This window comes from Engystomops pustulosus, chromosome 6 (assembly GCF_040894005.1).
Source record: "Engystomops pustulosus chromosome 6, aEngPut4.maternal, whole genome shotgun sequence".
Classification (NCBI taxonomy): Eukaryota; Metazoa; Chordata; class Amphibia; order Anura; family Leptodactylidae; genus Engystomops; species Engystomops pustulosus.
The window spans coordinates 132,037,827-132,062,949 of NC_092416.1; the positions used below are offsets into that span (position 1 = coordinate 132,037,827).

General features: G+C 41.1%; 1 protein-coding gene across 2 annotated transcripts in view; it reads right to left on the bottom strand.

Moving 5' to 3' along the window:
• LOC140064306 (serine/threonine-protein phosphatase 4 regulatory subunit 1-like) overlaps positions 1 to 24,624 on the bottom strand; it is a 49,668-nt gene extending 25,044 nt beyond the window's left edge. Inside the window, exons 1-7 of one of the 2 annotated variants that reach the window (XM_072111061.1) lie at positions 24,489 to 24,624; positions 19,041 to 19,085; positions 8,440 to 8,572; positions 6,998 to 7,104; positions 6,639 to 6,781; positions 3,341 to 3,487; positions 3,018 to 3,125 (exon numbers count right to left, since the gene is read on the bottom strand). In XM_072111061.1, the coding sequence (XP_071967162.1) occupies positions 3,018 to 3,125; positions 3,341 to 3,487; positions 6,639 to 6,781; positions 6,998 to 7,104; positions 8,440 to 8,572; positions 19,041 to 19,085; positions 24,489 to 24,495 (690 nt within the window). In that variant the 5' untranslated portion in view covers positions 24,496 to 24,624. Of the gene's footprint in view, positions 1 to 3,017; positions 3,126 to 3,340; positions 3,488 to 6,638; positions 6,782 to 6,997; positions 7,105 to 8,439; positions 8,573 to 19,040; positions 19,086 to 24,386; positions 24,427 to 24,488 lie in introns of those variants that run through there. The other variant, XM_072111060.1, reaches the window with a different exon arrangement.
• Between the last annotated feature and the right edge of the window lie 499 nt (positions 24,625 to 25,123).

Below are 25,123 nucleotides of genomic sequence, written 5' to 3' on the forward strand. Positions count from 1 at the left end.
TTAACCTTGATAGCCACCTGATCCGGTGAGCACCGGGAAGGTGGGGCCAGCATCATACACTGACGCTATTAGCACCAGCATCATACACTGACGCAATTAGCGCCAGCATCATAAATGCACCCAATGTTTAGGTTATCTCATCCTGAAAAATGTATTTGCATATTTCCTAGAATCCCCAGTGGGGCATCAATGGCTGTAAGCCCAGCAGCATTAAATGATATGATATAAGGCACCAGGCAAATGCCTTCACAATTGAATGGACATTGAGATGTAATGAATATTTGTGTACAAACTCTACAGAATACTAGAAATACTATTAGAAATGAAATCACCAGGACAATCTTTCTAGCATCTGCATTATGTGCCAGATACAGGAACCCATTCAATGCTGGATAGATACATTGTTCTACCTCAGCTTTTTACTTTCTATAACTAGTTTTCCTGCTTTCCGAACTCTACAACAATGAAGCAGTTGTTTGTGCAGGTGAATCTTTTCGTATGTCACATTACGAAGGTCACTTGATAAGATCAGATGATACACAAACATGTTCTATTCTTATCACTGTTAGCATATTTAGGTAAGATAAAAGTATAAATAATGAATGAAAACTGCTGTAAAGATTTTATGCTCACAGCAACATATCAAAATTTTGTATATTTTGGTATAAGTTAGGTACAGGGGAATTTATTGTATAATAGTCTTTACTTAAATTTCATTGTAGCAATATATTCAGTTAATGCTCACTGAGTACTTTTAATCAATTTTGCAGTAAAGAATGGTATAGTCAAACACCTCCATAAGGATCCTGATAAATGTATATACACCTAAGACTTACAAGAATACTTGGCTATATTTTGGCAGCATCTAACAGAAGATCATCTCCTATGTATAAAGCAAACAAGGTTTGAATGCACTTTCAGCTCTACGCTAAGGTGTTCTCTCTTAAAAGGTCTAAAACCTGTGGTTTCACTTGTGAGGAATCCGAGGACATTTCCCTCTTATTATCAGTGGCACAAGGTCACTATGACAGAACAGCACCGAAAAGCACATGTTTACGTGTAAATCTCTCAGCACGGGGTGAACCTAAACTCTTGAGAAGTGCCCCATCCAGTAGTAATATATCTGCCTTTTCTAAGTATGTGGATTCTCCACACAGTGTCTCACACCCATCAAGTGTGCCAGGTTATGTAGGAAGTGACCCCTGATGCTGCTTCCAGATTGCCTGAGGCAAGAGGCTCAACTCGCCTCATAGCTGGTGCACCCATGTCAAGACACAATAGCCTTATTTCATTAAAGTGCATGTAACATTCAACAAGCTTATCACAAATCAGTAGTGTGATATGTACAACTGGAATAACAAAGTTTCTTTTCTTTATGGGATTCATGAGCTTATTTTTTTACCAGCTCTTTTCTCTACAGTCTGTATCTGTAAATTATAGACCTCTTAGAGTTGAAGACCTGGCTGCTGTGACTTACTGCTTGGCTTCCCCTCTGACACATCATTTTATCCATATTGCTAGTAAGAAAGAATACAGTAGAGAATCCAGAGTAAAAAGGCAGATCAACCCCTTCACCACCGTCATACTGCTACATACGTCTTATAGCACAGGTAAAGACATCATGAAAGTGGAACATTTTAATCAGCTATATCTCCTAAACTGTGGCACCAACAGTTCTGTAGAATCTCCCCTTTAACATGACAACAGGATTGTGTGTGCCACAGAACCAAAGATATCCACTGTTAAAATTGTAGTAAAAAATGTGATTTTTTTTTACACTGTTCTCCATTGCAGACTGGAACATAATCAGTCAATTTCTATGTTTTGGTAATACTTAGAAACCCAATCCCCCTGCTAAAAGGAGGATTCTCTGCTATAATCTGTGTTTCTAGGTGCCATGGTTCAGAAGATATAACTGTTTGAAGTGTTGCCCCCTCCTGTCTGTCAGCTGAAGACAGAATGGAAAAGTATATGCACTCTCTGCATCTGTATCTAAACCTGGGGGAAAGACTAATTCTGTACATATTTAGAGTAAAAATAGTTTATCAATAAAATTATCCTATCAAGTTAGAGCCTTGCATGTCATGAAAAAAAATGTTAAAAAAAGTAAAATTGTTGTCATACATAAAGCTGTTCCAAAGAAATTTGTCATTTATAAAAGAGCAGAACAGAACTGCAAAGTTTGACCTGGACAATCAGGCACCAATGACCCTTGGTCACGAAGGGTTAAGAAGCAAGGATGAGAAAAGATAATGAAGTGGGTAAGGAAGGGTATGCTCTCATGTGAAATATTACAAATTTTCAAATATTCACCTGTATTATTGTTATTAAAGTTTGTGACCATTTGAACTGTGTACTATAGGATTTGCCAGATTTTGGTTCCTACAACTGAATGCTGCATAACCGTACCATCTTGCTGGTAGGAGTAACAAAACCGAAAGAGGCACAGTATAAATATATAGCTGAAAGATGAACATTTGATCGGCTGTGTGATAAAGGTCCTTTTAAACCTCTAACAGGGTCAATGCAAAATATGTTTTAAATAATATCATACAATGTAAAATATACAAATTGGATCACCTCTTCTTTTACCATGCACAGATTAGGGAGTTCAAAGATGCCAATAACTACTGACAGTTTTTAGCATCATCATAGTTAGCCAAAACCAGGAGTGATCAAATATACAGAGCACATTTTTAATATACCTTATAGCTTTGCTTAGTCTTCACAACTGGTTTTGGCTCATTATAACTAATATACGAAGAATTAACAGTGAACATTTTAGTGCGGATGCACCATTTTTTCCCACACATGAGGTTTTTATACTTTGAGTAGAACATGAGAGGAGATGTGAGGGCTCAGGGGATTTTCACTGGATGCAGTTTCCTACAGGCCCCATAATTCCATTGCATCCTCCCACAACTACAGTATACAGAATAATCCTACATAGAGTGAACTTCAGCAGTGAGTTGCCCCCCTGCCCCCCCCCCCCCAGCTCAAAACAGACATTGCTATACCTTTCGAACTTGGAATAACTTGCTGTCACTGCAGAGATCGCAGAATCGTGGAAGTAGCATTTGTTCCACAGTCTGTTTACCAAGCATGGAAATCATTTTACATATAATCTGAAGGAAATAAAAAGCGTTATTCAGGTAGATGTAAAAACCAGGCAGCGGACATGCCACTCGTGTGTAGAGGTTGAGTCATGCAGGTTATGTCAATCTTACTATAGGTAAAGAATGTGACATTTTTCCAGTTCTTTGAAAACTATGTGTACATCACTGGTGCTTGTGTAAACATGCAGGGGCGAGATTTTCCCAATACCTGGCCTTTTACTCACATTCACAGCCTCCACTTTATATTCGTCATCGTTTTCAGGAGCAGAGAGTTCCAGGAGGATGGGGCAGACTCTGTTCTCCAGATCGCTCTGATCAATCAGGTCTTGTTCTAGGAGGATCAGTAAAGACTCCTGGCTTGCCTTCCTCACCTGCAGTGCAAAGCAGAATTACAGAGATTTGGTGTGTACACAAATGCAGAGACTTACAATTTGACCATTGGGTGTAACAAGTTCTAGAGGGAAAGGGGGGCAGTACAGTATTAGCTAAAACCGACATAAAACAGCCCTAACACAGGGACAGTAAAGTCACGAGGCAAGGAAATCCCAGCTGCTGTAAGCTCAATCATACAGGACAGAAAATATCAAAAAGGTTTTCTTCACTCCAAATTTCAGCCTTCAGAGATAAATACAGATAGTCCCCGGGCTACATACAAGATAGGGTCTGTAGGTTTGTTCTTAAGTTGAATTTGTATGTAAGTCGGAACTGTATATTTTATCATTGTAATCCCAGCCAGAACTTTTTTGGTCTCCGTGACACTTGGATTTTAAAAATGTTTTCATAAGAACCAGGATTAACAATAAAGCTTCATTACAGACACATTTGATAACTACGGTATTATAGCCGTTTATTGTAGCCTAGGACTAAAGTACAATAAATTACCAATACCCAGCGGTCCGTTTGTAACTAGGGGTTGTATGTAAGTCGAGTGTTCTTAAGTAGGGGACCGCCTGTAAAGGAACAATAGGGGGATGTTTGCTGGAATATTGTTGAATATTTGGGACCTGTGACATGCAGAGACAGGCACAATTACTATGTTCATGTAACAAGTGAAAACGGCACCTCGGGCATAAAATAGCTCAGGAGATGCCCTTTCATTTCCTGTCAGCTTAGAAGAAAGTAGGCAAACTGGTTTCCAGGTCATATTGTTATACCCACAGACGTGAATGGAATATAACCTATGACAAGAACTATAAGCTAGAAATTGACATGGTACTTGTTCTTCATGCTTTATTAATGCCTGCAATGTATAGCAACTACTTAAAAACTGTAAACCACGGTTGTTACAATATATCTAGATTAAAGGGCGCTCGTCAGCACAATTTGCTAGGTTATGCAGAGCTATGCCCACACATGCTACCCATGCCTTTGTTATCATTGCCCAGCTGTTCATTCGGTGCCACAACTTCACTTTACATATATACTAATTAGGTTAAAGTGCTTTAGTAGAGCACCTCAAGGCTCCAGCTCCGCACCAGGAGTGACGAAGCTGAAGGGGGCAGGATGAGAGAAGGTGCTGGGCGATGAAAGTGTAGCAGTTGTTACTGGTGAGCTATCCGAACATTCAGGAGCTCCGATAGTGTCCCCATAGCACTTCGGCATCATTTGCTTAAGTGAAGTTTTTGCTTGGGAAGAGCAATGGGCATTAAAAATCAAAAGGTATTGAGCACATTAGCAGGCAGTTCAGGTAGGTAAATTGTTCCCTTCGAGTCAAACCATTAAAAGTCAATAGCTTCATATCACAGCCTCCGTTAATAAGCTAGGAAGACTATGCTATAGGCCAGGGGTGGGAAATTTATTATCCCATGGGGCCACATGAAAAAATGGAATGGTTTTAAAGGACCAGAATAATATACTTACGGTAACTCAGTTCAACAAAATACCTATATGTTGTATACAGTATACATAATACTTAAAAAAACCTCTAAATTAAACATTACAATGATTCAATGAACATATTTAATTATGAGCTTTACTTTCACCAGCAGCAATCTTTCTGCCCAGCAATATCTTCCAGCTTCAAGGCAACAACCCGGCACATCAGTGCTTCAACTCCACCACTGGATGCAGCCCTCGGGCAGACGGCACCAAACTAGTGTCCAGCAGGTGCAGGGGTGGGACGTCAGGCAGGGGAGCTCAAATTTTTCAAAAATCTCAAACAGGTCTGTCAGAGATAGCTAGAGGGTCGGATGTAGTCTGCGGGCCGTACAATGCTCAGGTCTGCTATAGGCAATGGTGTGATGCTACTAAATTCACCTGATCTGTATTTCTTTTTGCATAGCGCAATAAGGTATACATGATAATGTCTGAAAATACACAAAGGACTTTTTTATCAGATCAGAGCTCAATTTTCATTTTATAAACAACTGTAGGAAAACGAAAGCTGAGCTCTGATTGGTTGCCATGAGCAACTAAAACAGTATTGCACTCAGACATTTTGATAAATCTCCCCCAATTTGAATAGATATTGCCATCAATTGCCCACTACTGCTGCTGCAAAAGCAGGTTTATCATGCTTGAATTTTTAGAGTTAATTCTTAACAATTCACTTTGTTTTGCAGATCCATTCATGACTTGGAACATGCACACAGATAGTAAAGCTAAACCACATATATTAAGTAAAAAGCATACCGTGCAATCAAAAAAATACTGAAAACCTCCAACTCAGCTTATACACGAGTGTATAGAAATAATAAACGTACATACTCGCCTTTCCATGTTCCAAGTGGCTCTTCTACCTTCTCTTCATCAATGATAACAGAGTGGGCAGAGAGGCATCCATGCACTTCGCCCGCCGCCACACACTATGACGTCATTAGCAGCGACACCTGCACGTCACAGTATGCACCAGCATGGACACATCTCTGCCCACTCTGTTACAAGTGAAGAAGAGAAAGAAGAGGAGCTGCGTAAAGCATCAGAAGGCGAGTATGTAAGTTTCTTTTTTTATACAATGAGGGGTTGCAGGCCATTTCATCAGTAGGGGGTCTGCTGCACAGGGCATTTCATCAGTAGGGGGTCTGCTGCACAGGGCATTTCATCAGTAGGGGGTCTGCTGCACAGGGCATTTCATTAGTAAGGGGTCTGCTGCACAGGGCATTTCATTAGTAGGGGTTCTGCTGCACAGGGCATTTCATTAGTAGGGGTTCTGCTGCACAGGGCATTTCATTAGTAGGGGGTCTGCTGCACAGGGCATTCATTAGTAGGGGGTCTGCTGCACAGGGCATTTCTTTACTAGGGGAGGGCTGCATGGGGTATTTCATTAGAAGGGGGTCTGCTGCACAGGGTATTTCATTAGTAAGGGGGTCTGCTGCATTTCAGTACTGGGGGAGGCTGTTGGACATTTCAATAGTGATGGAAGGCTGATGGGCAATTCATTACTGGGGGAGGCTGTGACTAATGCATTTCGCACCCTAGGCTTATATTCAATATATTTAATAAGTTTCCCAGTATTCTGGGGTAAAATTATGGGCCTGGGCTATACAGTATATATAGCAAAAACTGCATAGACTGCTCACACACCTGGTTGTTGGGATCGGTGAGATAACGCACAAGAATGGGCAGTAGGTATTCAGAGAATGCTTTTGGAAATTGAGGTCGGCTCTCCTGCAGAAATATGGTGATCTGTGGGACCTGCTCCATGAGTTCCGTCCGTACATTAGGTTCTGGAATAAAAACAAATCCACAGATGCTGGTACAAAAGAGTTTTGTTTACATACACAAGATAGCATGTCACATCCGATTTATGTTGAAGAATGATATAATCATCACAATAAAAGAGACAAAACATCAATTATTCAGTGAAAGGAAGTAGCCAACGTATAAAAAAACGGATAAGTCCTACAAATCCCCCAATGCTTGGAGAATACGCATGAACTAACCTGCATCTTCTGAAAGGCGCACAACAATTTCCATGACAGTCAGAAAATCATCTTCAGTACTGCTGAAATCTCTCAGCACATCCAGTAGCCCGCGTGCGATTATTTGTCTGTAAGAGAAACAAGTAAATAAAAGGTTTATATAGAGCAAGCGACACAGAGTCATATGGAATGGCCAGAAGTCAATAAAAAAAACAGCGCTGCAATTCCCATCGGCATCTTCGCCCAAAGGCCAATCACGCCTGTCATAAGGACATTCAGCAGATCTGTTTAGGTCTCATCAGAAATGAGCGGACACCCAGCTTGCTACTGATGACTGAGTAGTTTCATCAAAGTCATGTGAAGACTGACCGTTATCAAAAGCCTTATATGTAGTGAAATTAATTTATGTTCTTCCAAATAAATAACATCGGATATGTTAAAGGTTTCCAGTGTAGTAGTATTCATGCACGTATGACAGCCTCTTCATTCCAACAGGGGACTGGAGGACCTCAATCCTCTCTATTATACAGTCTCAACAGAGGATGTATCAGTGTTTGGGCCATAAGCCATCAAACATTTACTACCTCTCAAACTTAAAAGAGGCTCTGATTGGTTGTTGACCCATCCCTAGGTGTGATACAAGATAAGATGCCATGAAGAAATATGAAGTTTTTATTAATACAAATAAATAACTCCTAGACATATATAGTGGTAACAGACATCTATTTATACAAGAAAATAGCCAACTGAGGCCTATAATACTCTTACATTATGCATTAGGCTGCGTTCACCCATGGCGTTTTAGAAACGCAAGACAAACCCCAATGGGCTGTGCTCAGCCCGATCACATAGGTGTTTCTCTAGAATCGTATGTGATTCGTAACCAGCACCTGCTGTATTGCGCTGTGTAAAAAAGCGGGTGCTGGTCCCCGGCAGTTAAACCCATTGCTGAAAATAATGACCACCATTTTTATGCTATTTCAAAACACACAAAAATTTTGCTGCTGCCTCCACATAATCATGAGGATTACAGGCTGAAATGCACATTATTGTATGTCTGTAACATGCATTTACATCCACAAGGTACTCTAATAAGTTAAAGAGAACAGTCACATAACGTTTTCTTAACCAACAGATGTTTATGCTGAGAAAAAAAATTAATGACTGTGGAGGAAGAGCTGTGTACATGAATACTGCACATCCTTCACTCATTACTATGGTGTGTTTACCAGTTAGGGCTGCTTAGGCCCGGACACTTTTCGTTTCTTCAGCATTATTTATGTACATGGGCGCAGGAACTTTATAGAAACATTTCTCCTTGCTAAAAAGTGAATCTTATAGTCCAAATATTAAGGTAATAATAATGGTACTACTGGAGAGAACTTATAAATGAACCTTAATAATACCTTTATGTAAATGGAACCATGGTACTATTAGTAATTAGTTACCATACATACATTTACCTGTTAAATATGTTATCACTGAAAGCATATTTTTCCAGGCGTGCAAGGGGAGTCAAGTTGTCCTGTCCTGGAATGTCTAGAAAAGCGCTTATCCTCATGCTTTCACAGTCTGGTCCATAATCCTCAAAGCCAACTGTGCAGATAAAGAAGAAAAGACGACACATTATCTCCCTATTTCCCAAGGAGTAAAACCCGGACAGGTGTTATGCGAGAGGCTGTGAGTCAGGTGGCACGTTTCATGTATCCAGAGATATATATATATACAGTATCCTACTAAATGCTTAGGTTTCAGAATAATAAATGTGGGTATCTTTAAGCTAATGTGCTTCCAGCCTGGAGATAGTGATCTGTAAAGATGTGTGATGCTCCGCAGGTTCCAAGAGCAGGACGCTAATCTCTTCTAACCTCAAGTGTGAGCAGAATTTTAATTCCATCTCAAGTGGCATTAAGCCTTTGCAGGCTGAAGATTTCATATAGCTTCTAGGAGGCCATTTAAAACATATCTACTGATTACCCACAATGCACGCATCCGTATATTGTCTCAGCTCACATGTCTAAGCCTAAAAATAATGGGACTCTGTGTTCCAGGGTATGTCCTCGCAATGTTTATAAAACTTTTCATACATATAATTAGTCTGATATTGTATGATACATTGCTTTGTCTATGGGATGCAGAGGGATAGGTCCTCTAGGCTAAGCAATGCTGAGGTTGACAGGAGTTTCTCGTACGTCGATCATTTCCGTCAAATACTGTGACACATAGGCTGTCCCAAACCGAGAGGCCTTACAGTAAACTTGATCTGCCTGCATCTTTTATTCTATTAACTTAAATCTGTTCTCACTCAATGCCCAGGAGTCCAGTGGGCAGTACTGTTCAGTGATTACAGGCTTCCCCTCTATGTCCATTTACATTCCATTTTTGTCTTTTTTTGCTATTTAACCCCTTAACGCTGAAGCCACTTTTCACCTTCCTGACACGGCCCATTTTTTAAAATCTGACATGTGTCTATTTAAGTGGTTATAACTTTGGAACGCTTTAACATATCCAGTTGATTTTGAGATTGTTTTTTTGTGACACATTGTACTTCATGTTGGTCGAGAAATTTAATCAATATATTTAGTATTTATTTATGAAATAAATGGAAATTTGCCCAAAATTTTGAAAAAAACTATGTTTTCAAAATTCAAAATTTTCTACTTTTTGGAAAGTTGGTCATTTCGCTAAAATAACTTGATAACTAACATTTTCCATATGTCTGCTTTAACTTGGCAACATTTTTCAAACATCTTTTCCTTTTTTTAGGATGTTAGGAGGCTTATAACTTTAGGTGCAATTTTTCAGATTTTCACGAAATTCATCAAAACCTACTTTTGGAGGGTCAGTTTAGTTAGAAGTGACTTTATAAGGCCTACATGACAGAAAACCCCCACAAATGACACCATTTTAGAAACTACACCCCTCAAAATATTCAAAACAACCTTTGGGAATTTTGTTAACCCTATGAGCGTTTCATGAGGGTGAAAGATAAATGAAAGTGAAATTACAGAAATGTAATTTTATCTTACTATAGATTCATTGAACACTAAAATTTGCACCTTCACAATGGGTTAAAAAGGAAAATGCATTTTACAATGTTGAGGGCAATTCCTCCTGAGTATGCCAATACCCATTTTGTCACTGTACCCTGCTGTACGGGCTCAGGGGGGCACTTGGAATGGAAAGAGCGTTGTTTCGTTTTTGCAGGGCAAATATGGCTGAAAAAGTTTTCATGTGTCAGGATGCATTTGGAGAGCCATAGTGGTACCAAAACAGAGGAAAGCCCCAACAAGAGACACCATTTTGGAAAGTACACCCCTTGGAGAGTTTAGCAAGGTGTAATTTGTGTATTTGCCCCAACAGGTGTTTGATTCAATTAGGCCCCAAAAGGGAAAAAAGGTGAAAATGTTCTCAAAAAAGTCACTTTTACCCCAAATTTTTGTAAGCCACAAGGGATAAAAGATGAAACAACCCCATAAATGTGTAAAACTATTTCTCCTAAGCACAGAACTGCACCACTTTTGCATATAAAGTGTTGTATGGGTACACAGTAGGGCTCAGAAGGGAAAGAGGGGCTTTGGCCTTTTAGAAGCCAGATTTGACAATCATCCTTTACAAGTGTCAGGATGCATTTGGAGAGCCCTAGTGGTACCAAAACAGAGGGGAACCCCAACAATTGTCACCATTTTGGAAAGTGCACCCTTTGGAGAATTCAGCAAGGTGTAATATGTGTATTTTCCCCCACAGGTGTTTGCTTCAATTAGGTCCCTAAAAGGAAAAAGATGAACATTTTCCCAAAAAAGTCACTTTTACGGCTAATTTTTGTATCCCATACGGCATTAAAGATTAAACAACCCCAAAAAATGTGTACTAGCATTTCTCCCGAGTATAAAATTGCCCCACACATGCAAATAAAATGTTGTATGGGTACGCAGTGAAGCTCAGAAGGGAAAGAGGGGCGTTGGCCTTTTAGAAGCCAAATTTGACAGACATCCTTTACATGTGTCAGGATGCATTTAGAGAGCCGTAGTGGTACCAAAACAGAGGGGAACCCCAATAAGTGTCAACATTTTGGAAAGCACGCCCCTTAGAGAATTTAGCAAGGTGTAATATGAGTATTTGTCCATAAAGGTGTTTGATTTAATTAGGGCTTAAATAGGACAAAGGTGAACATTTTCTTATAAAAGTCATTGTACTCCTAATTTTTTATAGCCACAAGGGATAAAAAAATGTAACAACCCCCCAAAATGTGTAAACCTATTTCTCTCGAGTGTAGAAGTACCCCACATGTGTATATAAAATGTTTTATGGGCGTACAGTAAAAGGAAAGGGGGAGGTTTGCCTTTTAGAAGCCAAATTTGAAAGAAATGTTTGACATGCATTTGGAGAGCCCTAGTGGTATAAAACAGAGAAGAATCCGAAAAGTGACCCTAATTTTTGAATGCACACCCCTTAGAGAATTTTGCAGTGTGTTATATATGTATTTGCCCCTATAGGTGAATGATCCAATTAGGCCCTAAACATTAAAAAGGTGAAAATTTTCCTATAAATGTCACTTTACTCCTAATTTTTGTAAGCCACAAGGGATAATATATTAAATAACCCCGAAAAAGGTGTAAAACTATTTCTCCCGAGTGTAGAAGTACCCCACATGTGCATATAAAATACTTTATGGGCGCTCAGTAGAGGAAAAGAGGGGTGTTTGTCTTTTAGAGGCCAAATTTTACAGAAATCCTTCACATGTGTCTGGATACATTTGGAGAGCCGTAGTGGTACCAAAACAGAGGAAAACCCGAAAAGTGACCCTAATTGTTCAATGTACACCCCTTGGGGAATATAGCAAGGTGTAATATGTGGTGTAGTGTAATACACGTGGTGAAATGAGCATTTTGAACATACAGGTGGTTTCCAAATACGATGTGCAATGGAGCCCAAGATGCAAATTGCAATTATTTCTGGAAAGTTCAGTGCCCGTTATGTGGCACCCCTTATGAGATAATCGAGGTGTATAGGGAGCAACGGGACATAACAGTTGTTAAAATTATTCATGTTACCTAAATTAATTCACAACAGGTTGGGTGTCAATTGTGAATGTGTTGCGTATAAGGAGGTGGAATATACCAAGGGACCAACTAAACTTTTGTCACTCTGGAGTTGTCGCAGGTATCTTAGTAGTAAGTAGTGTCCATCCTAACTCCTCTTTTGGAACAGACTCTTTATTGAGTCCTACCATTAGAAGCAGCAGAATTCACCGGGAAAATGCTGCCCTGGCAAAATACAGGAACATCTAAACCAGAGATACTGGGGCCCCGTCCTTCTTTTACAACGCGCGTTGGGAATAGGCTATACAATCTTTATTTTTTAAGCAATTTAGACAAATAAGGGGTTATTTTTTGCGAGACGAGATGCACTGTAAAAAAACCTTTATTTTAGAGGGTGTTTAGCTTATCGAAGCAATTTTATTAACTTTTTTCGTGTGGAGGAAAATAAAATCATCAATTCTTGTTTTGGATTTTTAGCATTTTTTTGGGGGGGTGTTCACTGTAGCATAACAATAATATATTATCTTTATTCTACGGATCACTACGATTACGGTGATACCTCATTTATATAGTTTTATTTATATTTGTCCAAATTTATTGAAGGAAAACTAGAATAGAAAAAATTGCATTTGTTTTAGTATTGCCATTTTTATAGCAGCATAACTATAGTATTTTTTGGTTGACGGAGCTGGTTGTGATCTTATTTTTTGCGTGACAAGTTGTTCTTTTCAGTGGTATCATTTTGGCACTTGTAACTTTTTCGGATCACTTTTTAGAACATTTTTTGTAAAGCAATTTGATAAAAAGTTTTAATTTTTGGCAAGTTTTTTGGGTTTTTTTTTTACCACGTTCACCTAGAGGGTCCAATTATGATTAGGATTTATTGTACAGATTGTTACGGACGCGGCGATACCAAATAAGTGGGGTTTTTTTGTGATTTGGTGTTTTTTATACTTTATTGCTTGTGTACAGGGAAATGTGGTGTTTGGGGGGGACTTTCCCTTTATTTTATTATTTATTTTTATTTTAAAAAACCTTTATTTATTGTTTTAACTTTTTTTTACAGTTAATGGCATCTAAGCTTGAACAAGTGATCTTCTGATCACTTGTTCAAGCTATTTTACAGGTTACACAGTGCAATACAGATGTATTGCACTGTGTAATGTAAGACACTGAGCATGCTGCGCATGCCCAGTTTCTTACAGCCAGGTCCTGCCAGGAGGCACGGACCCGGCTTCCGGATCAAGATCTCGCAGCCCCGGGCACCGGCAGTCCCGGGGCTGCGATCGGAGCAGCGGACCCCCCCGGTAAGCGCCGCGGGGGGGTCCGATTCAACTTATATTAGCTTTAAATGCCTCTCACACGCTGCGGTCAGCGCGACCGCGGCGTGTTAGGGGTTAACACCCGCGATCGGAGAAATCTCCGATCGCGGGTGTTAGAGGCAGGTGTCGGCTATAATATATAGCCGGCACCTGCAGCTTCTGGCGCCGGCTCCGTTCAGGAGCCGGCGCCAGAAGCTTGACGTAATAATACTGCATTTTGCGGGAACACACCTCCCGCCATGCAGTACTATTACGTCAAATGTCGGGAAGGGGTTAAAGGGTTTTTCCAAGACTTTTAAAAAAATTCTATGTGGCCGGGAAGGCGCTGCTTAAAAAGATAAATCTGTACTTACCTTCCCGATCCCTCCCGGTGTCCTGTGCCCGGAAGCTGCGCTGAGTATAGCTTACGGCCGGCCACGTCCACCTGTCCCTATTCACAGCACTGTGTCCGGCCATGACCGAACAGAAGGTGGCATGGGACACCGGAAAGGACCACACAAGTAAGTACAGATTAATTTTTTTAAAGTGGTTTTCCCACAAACTAAGTGATGAGACCCCCACAGATTACAAGGGGTCCGATTCGGTCCCAGGTACCTCAGTCAGACCCCTCATCACTCCCCGACATTAATGGAGCAGACGGCCGCGCATGACTGTTCTACTCCATTGATCTCCATGGAGCTGATGGAGATCGCCCCTTTAAGCAGCCCCATCAAGGTCAAATTTATGAAAAGTTTCGGAGAAACCCTTTAATTTATTTAATAATATTACTGTATTCATTTATGTATGTGTGAATTTGGAAGGAAGTATTATCTTTCTATAAGGGTGGATATGACTTAAAAAGGACATTACCACCAGGATGAATGATTGTAAACCAAGCACAGTGACATGCAGGTGTGTGTCCCCTCTGACAGGATCTGCTCTTTTTTAACCCCTTAAGGACGCAGGGTATTTTCGCTAATTTCTCGCTCTCCATCTTCAAAAATCCATAACTTTTTCATTTTTCTGTGTATAGAGCTGTGTGAGGGCTTATTTTGTGCATAACAAATTTTACTTTCCCATGATGTTATTTATTATTCCATGCCATGTAGTGGGAAGCCGCAAAAAAATTCCAAATGTGGAAAAATTTAAAAAAACTGCATGTGCGTCATGTTCTTGTGGGCTCAGTTTTTACGACTTTCACTCTTCGCTCCAAATAACACGTCGTCTTTATTCTTTGGTTCGGTACGATCGCGGTGATACCAAATTTATATAGGTTTTATTGCGTTTTAATACATTTTCAAAAATTAAACGAATGTGTACAAAAAAGAAAAAAAAAATTTTTGCAATCTTCTGACGCGAATACGTTTTTCATACTTTGGCGCATGGAGCTGGGGGAGGTGTCATTTTTTGCAAAATGAGCCGATGTTCTCATTGCTACCGTTTTGAGGACTGTGCAACATTTTGATCATTTTTTATTACATTTTTTATGTCATCTAAAAAGGTGTAAAAGTCGCGTTTTGGACATTTGGGCGCCATTTGATGTTTCGGAGGTCACTGCCGTCAATAATCGTTTTTATAGTTTGATAGATCGGGCATTTTGGGACGCGGCGATACCTAATGTGTCTGTGATTTTTACGATTTATTATATTTTATATCAGTTCTAGGGAAAGGGGGGTGATTTGAACTTTTAATATTTCATTATTTTTTTTACATTTTTTTAACTTTTTTTTTCCCCACTATTTCTTAGACCATCTAGGGTACATTAACCCTAGATGGTCTGATCGCTCCTGCCATATACTGCAATACTACTGTATCGCAGTATATGGCATTTCTGCTCACTATACATTACAATGAGCCACAAACGAAGACCCGAGGCTACCATGGCAACCGATCGCCGCCCCCCGATGACGTTCGGGGGAGCGGCGATCGGAGGTAAGATGGCGACGCCGCCAAATTTAAAGTGCCGCCGGCGACTTTGCCAGCGGCAAAGAATAGGTTAACACCCGCGATCGGTGCAAGCACCGACCGCGGGTGATAGCGATGGGTCTTTGCTGCGATATGCAGCAAAGCCCATCTCTGTATGAAGACGGCTCAGCCCGTAAGCCTTCTTCATACAACATTCACAGCTCCATGGCGGATATATCCGTCACGGAGCGTGAAGGGGTTAAAGGGGTTTTCCCAGGAAGCAAAAGACCCCCACAGATCATGAGAAGAGGGGGTCTGTTGGACCCCTCATCGATCCCAGAGATAAGCGAAGCAGATGGCCGTGCATGTCCATTCTGCTAATTTTTATGGAGCTGCCAGAGATTGCTGAGCCCCATGAAAAAAAAGCCTTTAAAAATTATGCAAATGAGACTCAGACTCATTTGCATAATTCTTAAAGCCTTTTTTTTTCTTAAAAGCCAGTGTATAAGAAGCTAAAAAAAGAGGACAAAATTCTGCCAAAGAGGGCACACACCAGTATATCAGTGGGCTTGGTTTACAATCCATCATCCTGTAGATGTGCTTTAAGTACCAAGAGAGCATGAAGTAAACATATTCAAATGGTTTGCGGGGAGGTCACATTCTACCCCATAAGTCTAGTCTAGACTGGACTGGGGGGGGGGGGGGGGGTTTCAACCTTCTAGCAAAATTAAATTTATCTGACACGACATGGCTGGGTATCTATCATTTTATTTTTTATTATTACCGTATATATATTATTATATTAAATTGGGGAGAAATCATTAAATAAGGCAATCTTCTCCTGCTCTATAAAAATGATGCGCACATACAGGACTGTAGGTGCACAGACTTTATTCCTCCAGTAACAGGGGGTCTCCTCTTGAACCCTGTTCTTTTTCATACATGTTTCATACCTGTTCAATTTCGTCTACATGTTTAAATCATTCATGGTAAATGAATAACTAGAGCACATATAGAGTCTTGTGACTGGGAATGAAAATGACTGCAAGGAATAATAAACCAGAAGTGCATGATCCAGTAATATGATTCTTGTGGAGCACTGCTTCCTATGAAACCTCTTAGCGGAAACGAGGAATTTTTACACCTACGTAGGTCGTCAGAGGACATTGTTGCGCATTGGGCTGTCCTTTCTGATAGATTTATCAACCTAAATGTACATGGTAGTCCTAAGTTAATAAATAAACCATTCGAGGTTAGGTCAATGTTGAAGGTCACTGCATACAATGACTGGAAACTAATTGTTCACTACAATAAGTCTGAAAAAATAATACTGAATGTTTTTTTAGGACCTGTAACCGGTCAATGCTTACCAACAGTACAATGAACCAAAATATATAATAATGTCTGGAGATCCCATTTACAATCCCAACGGAAGCCATCACACGCATGTGATACTTGTACAACTGTAGCCTGAGCTACGTCTCATATAGATCTAGTAAACAGCCGGGCAGTGGTCTGCTCCAGGCATTGTATAGGTAAACCAGAAATAGAATAGACAGTGAGTTGGGGGTACATAAACATGGTTAACTGCAAGGATGTCAGATTCCTATGAAACAAATATATTTCATAAAACACAAGAATGGGTAGACCAGGTCAACCACAGGCAAATTGGTTGTTCAGGATTGTAGAAATACGTCTCTAATGGAGATAACTACAATTCCCGACACCTGTAGCCTCATCATCCCACAAAAAAAGCCTGGAACTTTGTATGACTGAAAATGAAAAAAGGGCTTAAACATTTAGGGGTAAAACAGACTGAAAACTAATGCAACTACTGTCATGTTCCTATAGACTCCCATTAACTAATCAACACCCTTCTTTTAGCTAAAAATTATTTCCATCACATCCCCATAAATTACTTTATGTTTTATTATCTGACATCAGAGGGTGCGCCCTGCTCAACCAGCCCCTTCCATCTTCTCCTCCCCATGTCCCATGCCTCTTCTCAGCATTCAGCACTGAATGTCATGTGACCATGGTGATGTCATCTCAAGTCCTTTTACCCAGTTATATTTGCAACGTCTACTCTGTGTATGTATATGATCACATGAAACCACAACATCCTCCATGGGGGATGGGGAGGAATAGAAGTCCATGGAGGCTGCAGTGGTTTCATGTGATCAGATACATACACGGAATAAAAGTTGCAAATGTAACTGGGCAAAGGACCTTAAATGACATCACCCTGGTCATGTGACTAAGTGTCCAATGATGTAACAAGTCTCACTGCTAGGAGATGTGCTGCTGTGTGGAACATTGAGAGAGAGCTCTGTCAATTATGAACAAGAAGGCAGGGCAAGGTAACTAAAATTTACCAAGCAGAACTCACATTAGGTGAGTTGCATATAAGTTTACAAACTGATTTTTTAACATTGCAGCCATGGAAACGAGTCATTTAGGGATAAGGGCAATACTTTTTAATGAAGTATTTATATTGGGTGTGTTCATTTAAAAGACAGGTCCTTTTTAACCCCTTAAGGACGCAGGGTTTTTCGGCTCATTTCTCGCTCTCCAACTTCAAAAATCCATAACTTTTTCATTTTTACGTGTACAGACCTGTGTGAGGGCTTATTTTGTGCGTAACACATTTTACTTTCCCGTAATGTTATTTATTTTAACATGCCGTGTACTGCGAAGCTGAAAAAAATTCCAAATGTGGAAAAATTGTGGGCTCAGTTTTTACAACTTTCACTCTTTGCTCCAAATAACACGCCTACTTTATTCTTTGGTTCGGTGCGATCGCGGTGATACCAAATTTATATAGGTTTTATTGTGTTTTAATACATTTTCAAAAATTAAACGAATGTGTACAAAAAAGAAAAAAAAATTTTTTGCCATCTTCTGACGCTAATAACTTTTTCATACTTTGGCGCACGGAGATGTGTGAGGGGTAATTTTTTGCGAAATGAGGCGGCGTTTTCATTGCTACCATTTTGAGGTCTGTGTGACATTTTTATCATTCTTTATTTCATTTTTTATGTTATGTAAAAAGGTGTAAAAGTCGCATTTCGGACATTTGGGCGCCATTTCCCGCCTCGGAGGTCACCGCCGCCCGTAACCGTTTTTATATTTTGATAGATCAGGCATTTTGGGATGCGGCGATACCTAATATGTTTGTGATTTTTACTGTTTAATATGTTTATATCCGTTCTAGGGAAAGGGGGGTGATTTGAACTTTTAATATTTTATTAATTTTATTTTTTTAAACTTTTTTTTTTTATTTTTTTTCCCACTATTTTTTAGACCATCTAGGGTACATTAACCCTAGACAGTCAGATCGCTCCTACCATATACTGCAATACTTCTGTATTGCAATATATGGCATTTTTGCAGCACATTCATTACAATGAGCCACTGGCTCATTGTAACGAATCTGCAGATGCCAGATAGTCTCGGGTCAAACGAAGACCCGAGGCTACCATGGCAACCGATCGACGCCCCCCGATGATGTTCGGGGGGGGGGGGGGGGGGGGCGGTGATCATAATAAAGATGGCGGCGTAGAGCTACGGTGCAGAGCGTTAAGGGGTTAAACACCATTGAAAAAATGTTTGCTTTTTTGTAACCAAGGTCAAAGTGCTATAGAGAGGCTTTCCAGGGGCAAGAAGGACGTTTCCTAACTACTAACTGGTTATTGTATTACTGAGGCACAACTTGTCATGAACCCTGGTGACGTCCGTTCAGATGGCAACACTGTGCGCGTATTATGTAATGAGAGAAAGCAAGGAGGATATGAAGGAGGAAGTGCAGACACTCACAGTCATCCAGATCGTCTTGCAGGTCCACAAAATACAGTGGGATCCCTAAAAGGAAACAGAAGAGGAAGTAAATACCACTAGACGTCAGTGTGAGGACAATGTATCCATCTCCCTGTGACATGAAAACCTCTACCTCTGATGTGAAATGACAGTCCCTGTATATTATTAGATAGCAGTTTACACAGTATGTAGTGTTAGGATGACAATATACACAATAACACGTTATATCAATTCTACGGTGGATACCATCCATTTATTTTTTGGCAGTCAATAGTTTTGCTGACAGTCTGACCATTATCTCTGACATGAGGTAAAAACAGCTTAAGTATACAGTGTAATATGGTTCTGCAGTTATATATCTTATGGTAGGTTCTGTATCTAATATAAATTGATGGTATACCCTTAATATACACTACTTAAAAAAGGGAACGCTTGAACTTCACAATGTAGCTCCAAGTCCGTCACACACACTCCTGTGTGCTAGTGTACCTGCCCTGATAAATATCCCCCATTGTACATCAAGTTCTGGGATTCTTCGGATACATGACAGTGGCCTCATGTGGATGCAGTGTGTCAGCAGTTCCTGTATGATGAAGGCTTTGATGCTGTAGACTTTTTTTCCTGTTCCTCAGACCCAAATTCAGTTCAGCACATTTCCTTCATGTCTCCTTCATCCACCAATGTCACCCAACACCAGATTGTCCAGGAGGTGAGTGATGCTTTATTCCAGGTGGAGGATATCTCCTGCCTCATCAAGCGTTGTGGGGAGGTCATCCATCCACGTGGAGGCCACACACACACTACGCCGCCTCATTTCCTTGTCTTTCCACTGAAGTTGGATCAGCCTGAAATTTGATTTTTCACTTTGATTTTGAGGTCATTCCAAAACCAGACCTCCATGAGATATTGATTTTCACTGATGATGTTTAATTGAAAGCATTCCACCACGTAATGAATAGAACTAGAAGGAATATCTCTCTCATTAAACACGCATGTTGGGTTTGAGGTGGCTTCAATGCAGAATTCACATACGACAATCTGCTACCCTGAAGCCACAGCAATCTAAATGTACACGTGCCTCATTATATGACTTTGCATGTGTAATTCGCTCAACTTTTCTTTTGCTTGTTTCGATTTCAAGAAAGGCTTCTGAGCGGAGGAGTTTGTCTCTATCTCTGCACTTCCTCTATGTCACTAGAACATACCTTACCACAGATTATATATGTCACTCTGCAAGGAGGGCCCATACTCTGTAAAAATGTATACATGCCAATCTGCAACTCACTTGGCCCCCTCAGTTATCTGCCTTGGCCCATACATCCCAGGACAACCCCAATTGGTCAATACCTTGGCAACTCTGCTACACCAATCACAACCAATATCTGCACTATTTTCCTATATTGCATCTGTACAGCACTTTGATTTGACCCCTTGAATCCACACTTACCCTATGCCAAGTGGTATCTCAACATGTTAGACTCCATTCAGAGCAGTAATGCAGCCACTTACATTTCTCAGTGTCCCCTGCAGATAAGCTCCATGTGCCCGAGGTAGAAGCTCAACTCAAATAACAGGTATGTGCCTTTCCCCACCTTGTATGAGATAGTATGGTGCCTGTCTTTTCCATGGGCCATCACAGTTCTGTAAATATGGGTCCACTATACAACAACTAAGGACACCCACACCCATAGTGGTTCAATGCGATAGTGCCTACTGACACGACCGGGCAGCCTAGTACAATAGACAGACACTAGCGGTTCTGAGACCCTCCTTATATATCCCCTTTCTAACTTCTACTAAGCTGTCAGCTCTGAGCTCCTTAGTCTCAGACTTAAGACAGATTATAACGTGCCAATGATGATTATTGCGGTGTCCAGAAGTGATATAGATTTACACCCAGATATGTAGCTTTATTGGACACTCATTTGATTGATGCATGTTATTGGATAACTAATTACATGACCAGACTTAAAAGGGTATTCCGGGAATATGAACGTCTGATACAAAAATCCATGATGCTATAAATAAATGAATATAACAAAACTCATTGTCATTAGTCACAAAATGGAGCTTAAATAGTTTGATTTTATGATTCACTAAATTTTATGGCCTCTCTAAAGTAGGTGGAGTTATCACCAAGATGGTCACCACTGGAAACTACAAGTCCCATGATCCTTTAGTTCTCAGTAACTCCTCCTCCCTCTTATGCTCTGCTCCCAGTGATGATATAACAGGTTTTCTTGCTCTGTTACCATAGACCACAACACTGTCCATACTGGATGCACCGCAACCAACCGACTACAGCCAAACATAGCGGTGATCACATGACCTGCCCAGGCAGCTGCAGGACATGTGATGTGGACATGTGACCAGCGGCCATCTTCTGTCCTGTGTATTCTCCGCAACGGACCGCGCGGAGGAAATTAACGGACTGATTAAAGGGCCAGTAGCATTTTAATTCTTCATTACAGTGTATGTCACCAGCATTTTCTGCTAAGCGGAGCAAAATTTTAAATAACAACAAATTACTTATTAGCTTATATTTTAAGGACCCATTTGTGTATGAATTATGCTTATTCCTGGAATACCCCTTTAAACAAAACATTTTCACACTTACAATATTAACAGAATTATTTTTTGGAAATCAATAATACATAGTTATGTGACTCCTAAGAGGCCAGGGAATCCTGGGGGTTACAGGGACCTGTTCATCCAATGATGAACACAGGAAGCGAAGTTCACTGAAATACTAAGGCGACATGCTGCGTCTGAGGAGGCCACTCATCAGATAAGGTGGGTCCAGTGATCCCCTGGAACCTCAAGGTGGATACAGGACCGTTACATATGTGTTTTTTTTTTACTCCAGAAAACTGTGTGTTTAATTTGGCCCCTAGAGTTACAGCTAATGGCCTTAAAGGGGTCTACAACCAGCATGAATGACTGTATGCAAATAAGCCTGAGGGGCTCCACGCTCTATAGGTGTTAATGGATGTTATGGAATGGATAATGGAATGTGCATACAGTCTTTCATCCTGGTGGTAGATGTCCTTTGAAGTCAAGCTGTAATTTCAAATGTCTTGGTAAATGGATAGTTTAGGTTAATAAAAGAAACTATGTAATATATCTTATCAGACAAAAATGCCTGTTTCTCCTGCTATCAGTCCTCTCCAGTCTTCTAAACTGCCCAGTTTCTATGTCAGATTTGTCTTTAGCGAGTAGCCTACAGATAAGAGCAACATCTCTCTTTCACCTGATTTATTCTTGTCACCACTGCCGAAACCTGCTAGAAATCGCTACTCTCTGGTGCAGCATGTCTGCGTTTCTCCTACTTTCACACTCCTCTCTCTTTAGACATCAGAAGCAAAAACTGATGACTTTTCTAAGTAATTAACTGAGCAGTTTAGCAGACAAGAGAGGGCTAGTAGGAGAGGGATCTTATCATAGGAAATGGCTGGTGCATGTTATAGCTGAATCCTATGCCAGGCCGGATCTGGTGTTTATCCAGGCCAGAAACCTATTAGTATATCTAGTGCGACATGCGCTGGCAAGGGAATATCAAGAATGCGCCAGATCTTAATAAATTTCCTCTTGTAGATTATTGTACAGTAGTCACTCTTTTGGATAGATGAATCATTATAGATTTGTGGGTTACAACCCCGAGCAGTTATTTCCAGAAGAGTGTATGGAGCAGGAAGCAGATGATGATACACGCTGAAGTGGCTGTGCCCATGCTGCTCGTCTCCCATTCATTTGCACCTACTACTCACCGCACACACAGATCCTTATTGAACCTGTTGGTACGCCTCAGCTTCTCTGTAGCATGGTTATTAAACCAAGACTCCAAAATTCACTTGGAAGTTTCATTTTCAAATAATTTTTACCAAAATCTAATCAGGTTATTCTGGTTCTGGGTATAAGGAAGTGGTCAGAGCACAATGCAGTCAAAATAAGTGAAACATATAATGGTATATAACACTGATAGCGAACCTTTTAGAGACCGAGCGCCCAAAATGCAAACCAGACCCACTTATTTATTGCAAACTGCCAACACAGCAATTCTAGCAATTACATTATTAAAATCTTCCTGCTCTGTGCTACACAACAGCTTTCAATGGTCCTGAGAACACCAATATCATTGACAGAAGGTGGGAAAATTCAGATTGCCATTGGAGCTTCCCTGAACAGGAAGAATTATGGGGCCAAGAGCAGGAGCTTCACTGGCTCCAATGATAATCTGATCATGTCCTCATGTCTCAGGTAGACCAAGATGTTTCATGTTTTGGGCTACTTGGTCCTGTAGGAGGATCCCTCCTGTCCTGTCTGGAGAATTCTGTGCAGGGGCAACAGCCTGAGTGCCCACTGAGAGGGCTCAGAGTGCCACTTCTGGCACCCGTGCCATAGGTTTGCCACCCCTGGTATATATAGCAACGGATACATATACCTCTATGGAATTTACTTATGGATTCCTGTGTCATGTGATACCACATGTAGGGATAATAGATTGTACCCATTCAGAAATCATGCCTCATATTTTTATTTTAGAGCTGATGGGGGGCGGGGCACAAAAACCCTAATAGCCCCTCATCATCTACCTCTTCATCATCTAGGGCAGTGATGGCGAACCTTTTAGAGGCCGAGTGCCCAAACTGCAACCCAAAACCCTGCTTATATATTGCTCCCTGTTCAACAACTTTCAATCATTTTGGCCTCCTGAGGACAGCAAAACAGTAGACAGATGGAAAATTTTCATTTTAGTTTCTTTCCAGTTTCCCTCTGTACAAAGAGAATCATGGGGCCAGCAGGAGGTCCTCCAAAAATAATTTAACCCTGTCTAATTCTCCCTCTTCCTACAGTCCCAAGTAGCGAAGTCAGTATCAAAATATTACTGGTGTGCTGGGGCGATTGCCCGGGTGTCTACAAAAAGGGCTTAGAGTGCCGCCTCTGGCACCCGTGCCATAGGTTCGCCACCACTGATCTAGGGGCACAAGCAAAAAGGGAAATGACACAAGTGACAGTATATTTGGATGGGGAAGATGTGCGCCTTGTATCATAGGATTCTGTATTACACATTTACAGAGAGGGGCGTCCTCAACATTTGGAAATGTAATCTGTCAGCTGTTTGTAGACATAAGTAGTGGCAGACATGTAAGAGGTAAGTGACATTGAGCAGCACATACCCTTACCGATAGCTATTTACTACCTATCCCATGCCCCTGGCCTGCCTCACCCTGCACACACATGGATGACTGATGCGCTCATAACAACATTACATAGAAAGTACCCGGAACAACAATGGCTGCATATTCCCTGCACAGAGACTGTAGACTGGAGGACAGCGCCACTCACTGAGCTCTGCCTGCACACAGCGCATCCCTCCACCATGTCATCCCTCCCAGTCCCCGGTAACATCCTCTGCACCCCATTATACCGCCCCAGAGTCTTACTTACCGGCCATTTTGAGGGCTGAGCCGGGAGGACGGAAGCGCGCCCCCGCGACTCTCACTACTCATCCCCGCGGCTAGGGAGAAGCGCGCGGACACGCGCCCCGCAACCACACACAGCGGCGTGCACGCGCGCAGGGCAAGGAAGACGTGCGCGCCCCTGCCCTTCCTCTATGCAGAGCAGACGCTGCAGTTTACGACAATAGTGGAGAGAGAAGAAGGGGACATACGGGTTTTGTAGGATTGCTGGAGAATCCGGCTGCAGACAGAAAGCAACATAGCATGTGCTGGGCTTATGTATGCTACACAGCATGAGCGCTCACCCAGTGATATGGCGGAAGCAGTGGCTATATGCATGTGCTATGCGCTGTATCCGCCATGGGCATAATACAACATGGCTTCTGTGGGAGAATACGTACATAATACGTACAGGACACAGTTTTGGACCAGCTGTGTGGATCTACATGGGTTTTTCATACAGCTGTTTCACTCATCCCCATAGGAACATAGCAGCAGCCGGGCGCATGCGTGACCAGAGCTGTAGTCAAACACATCATCACTAAGGTCAGAGAAACTAGTGACCCTTGTGATTGTGGGGATCTCCACATTGATGGACTTCCAGAGAGTCTATCAGCCGGTGGA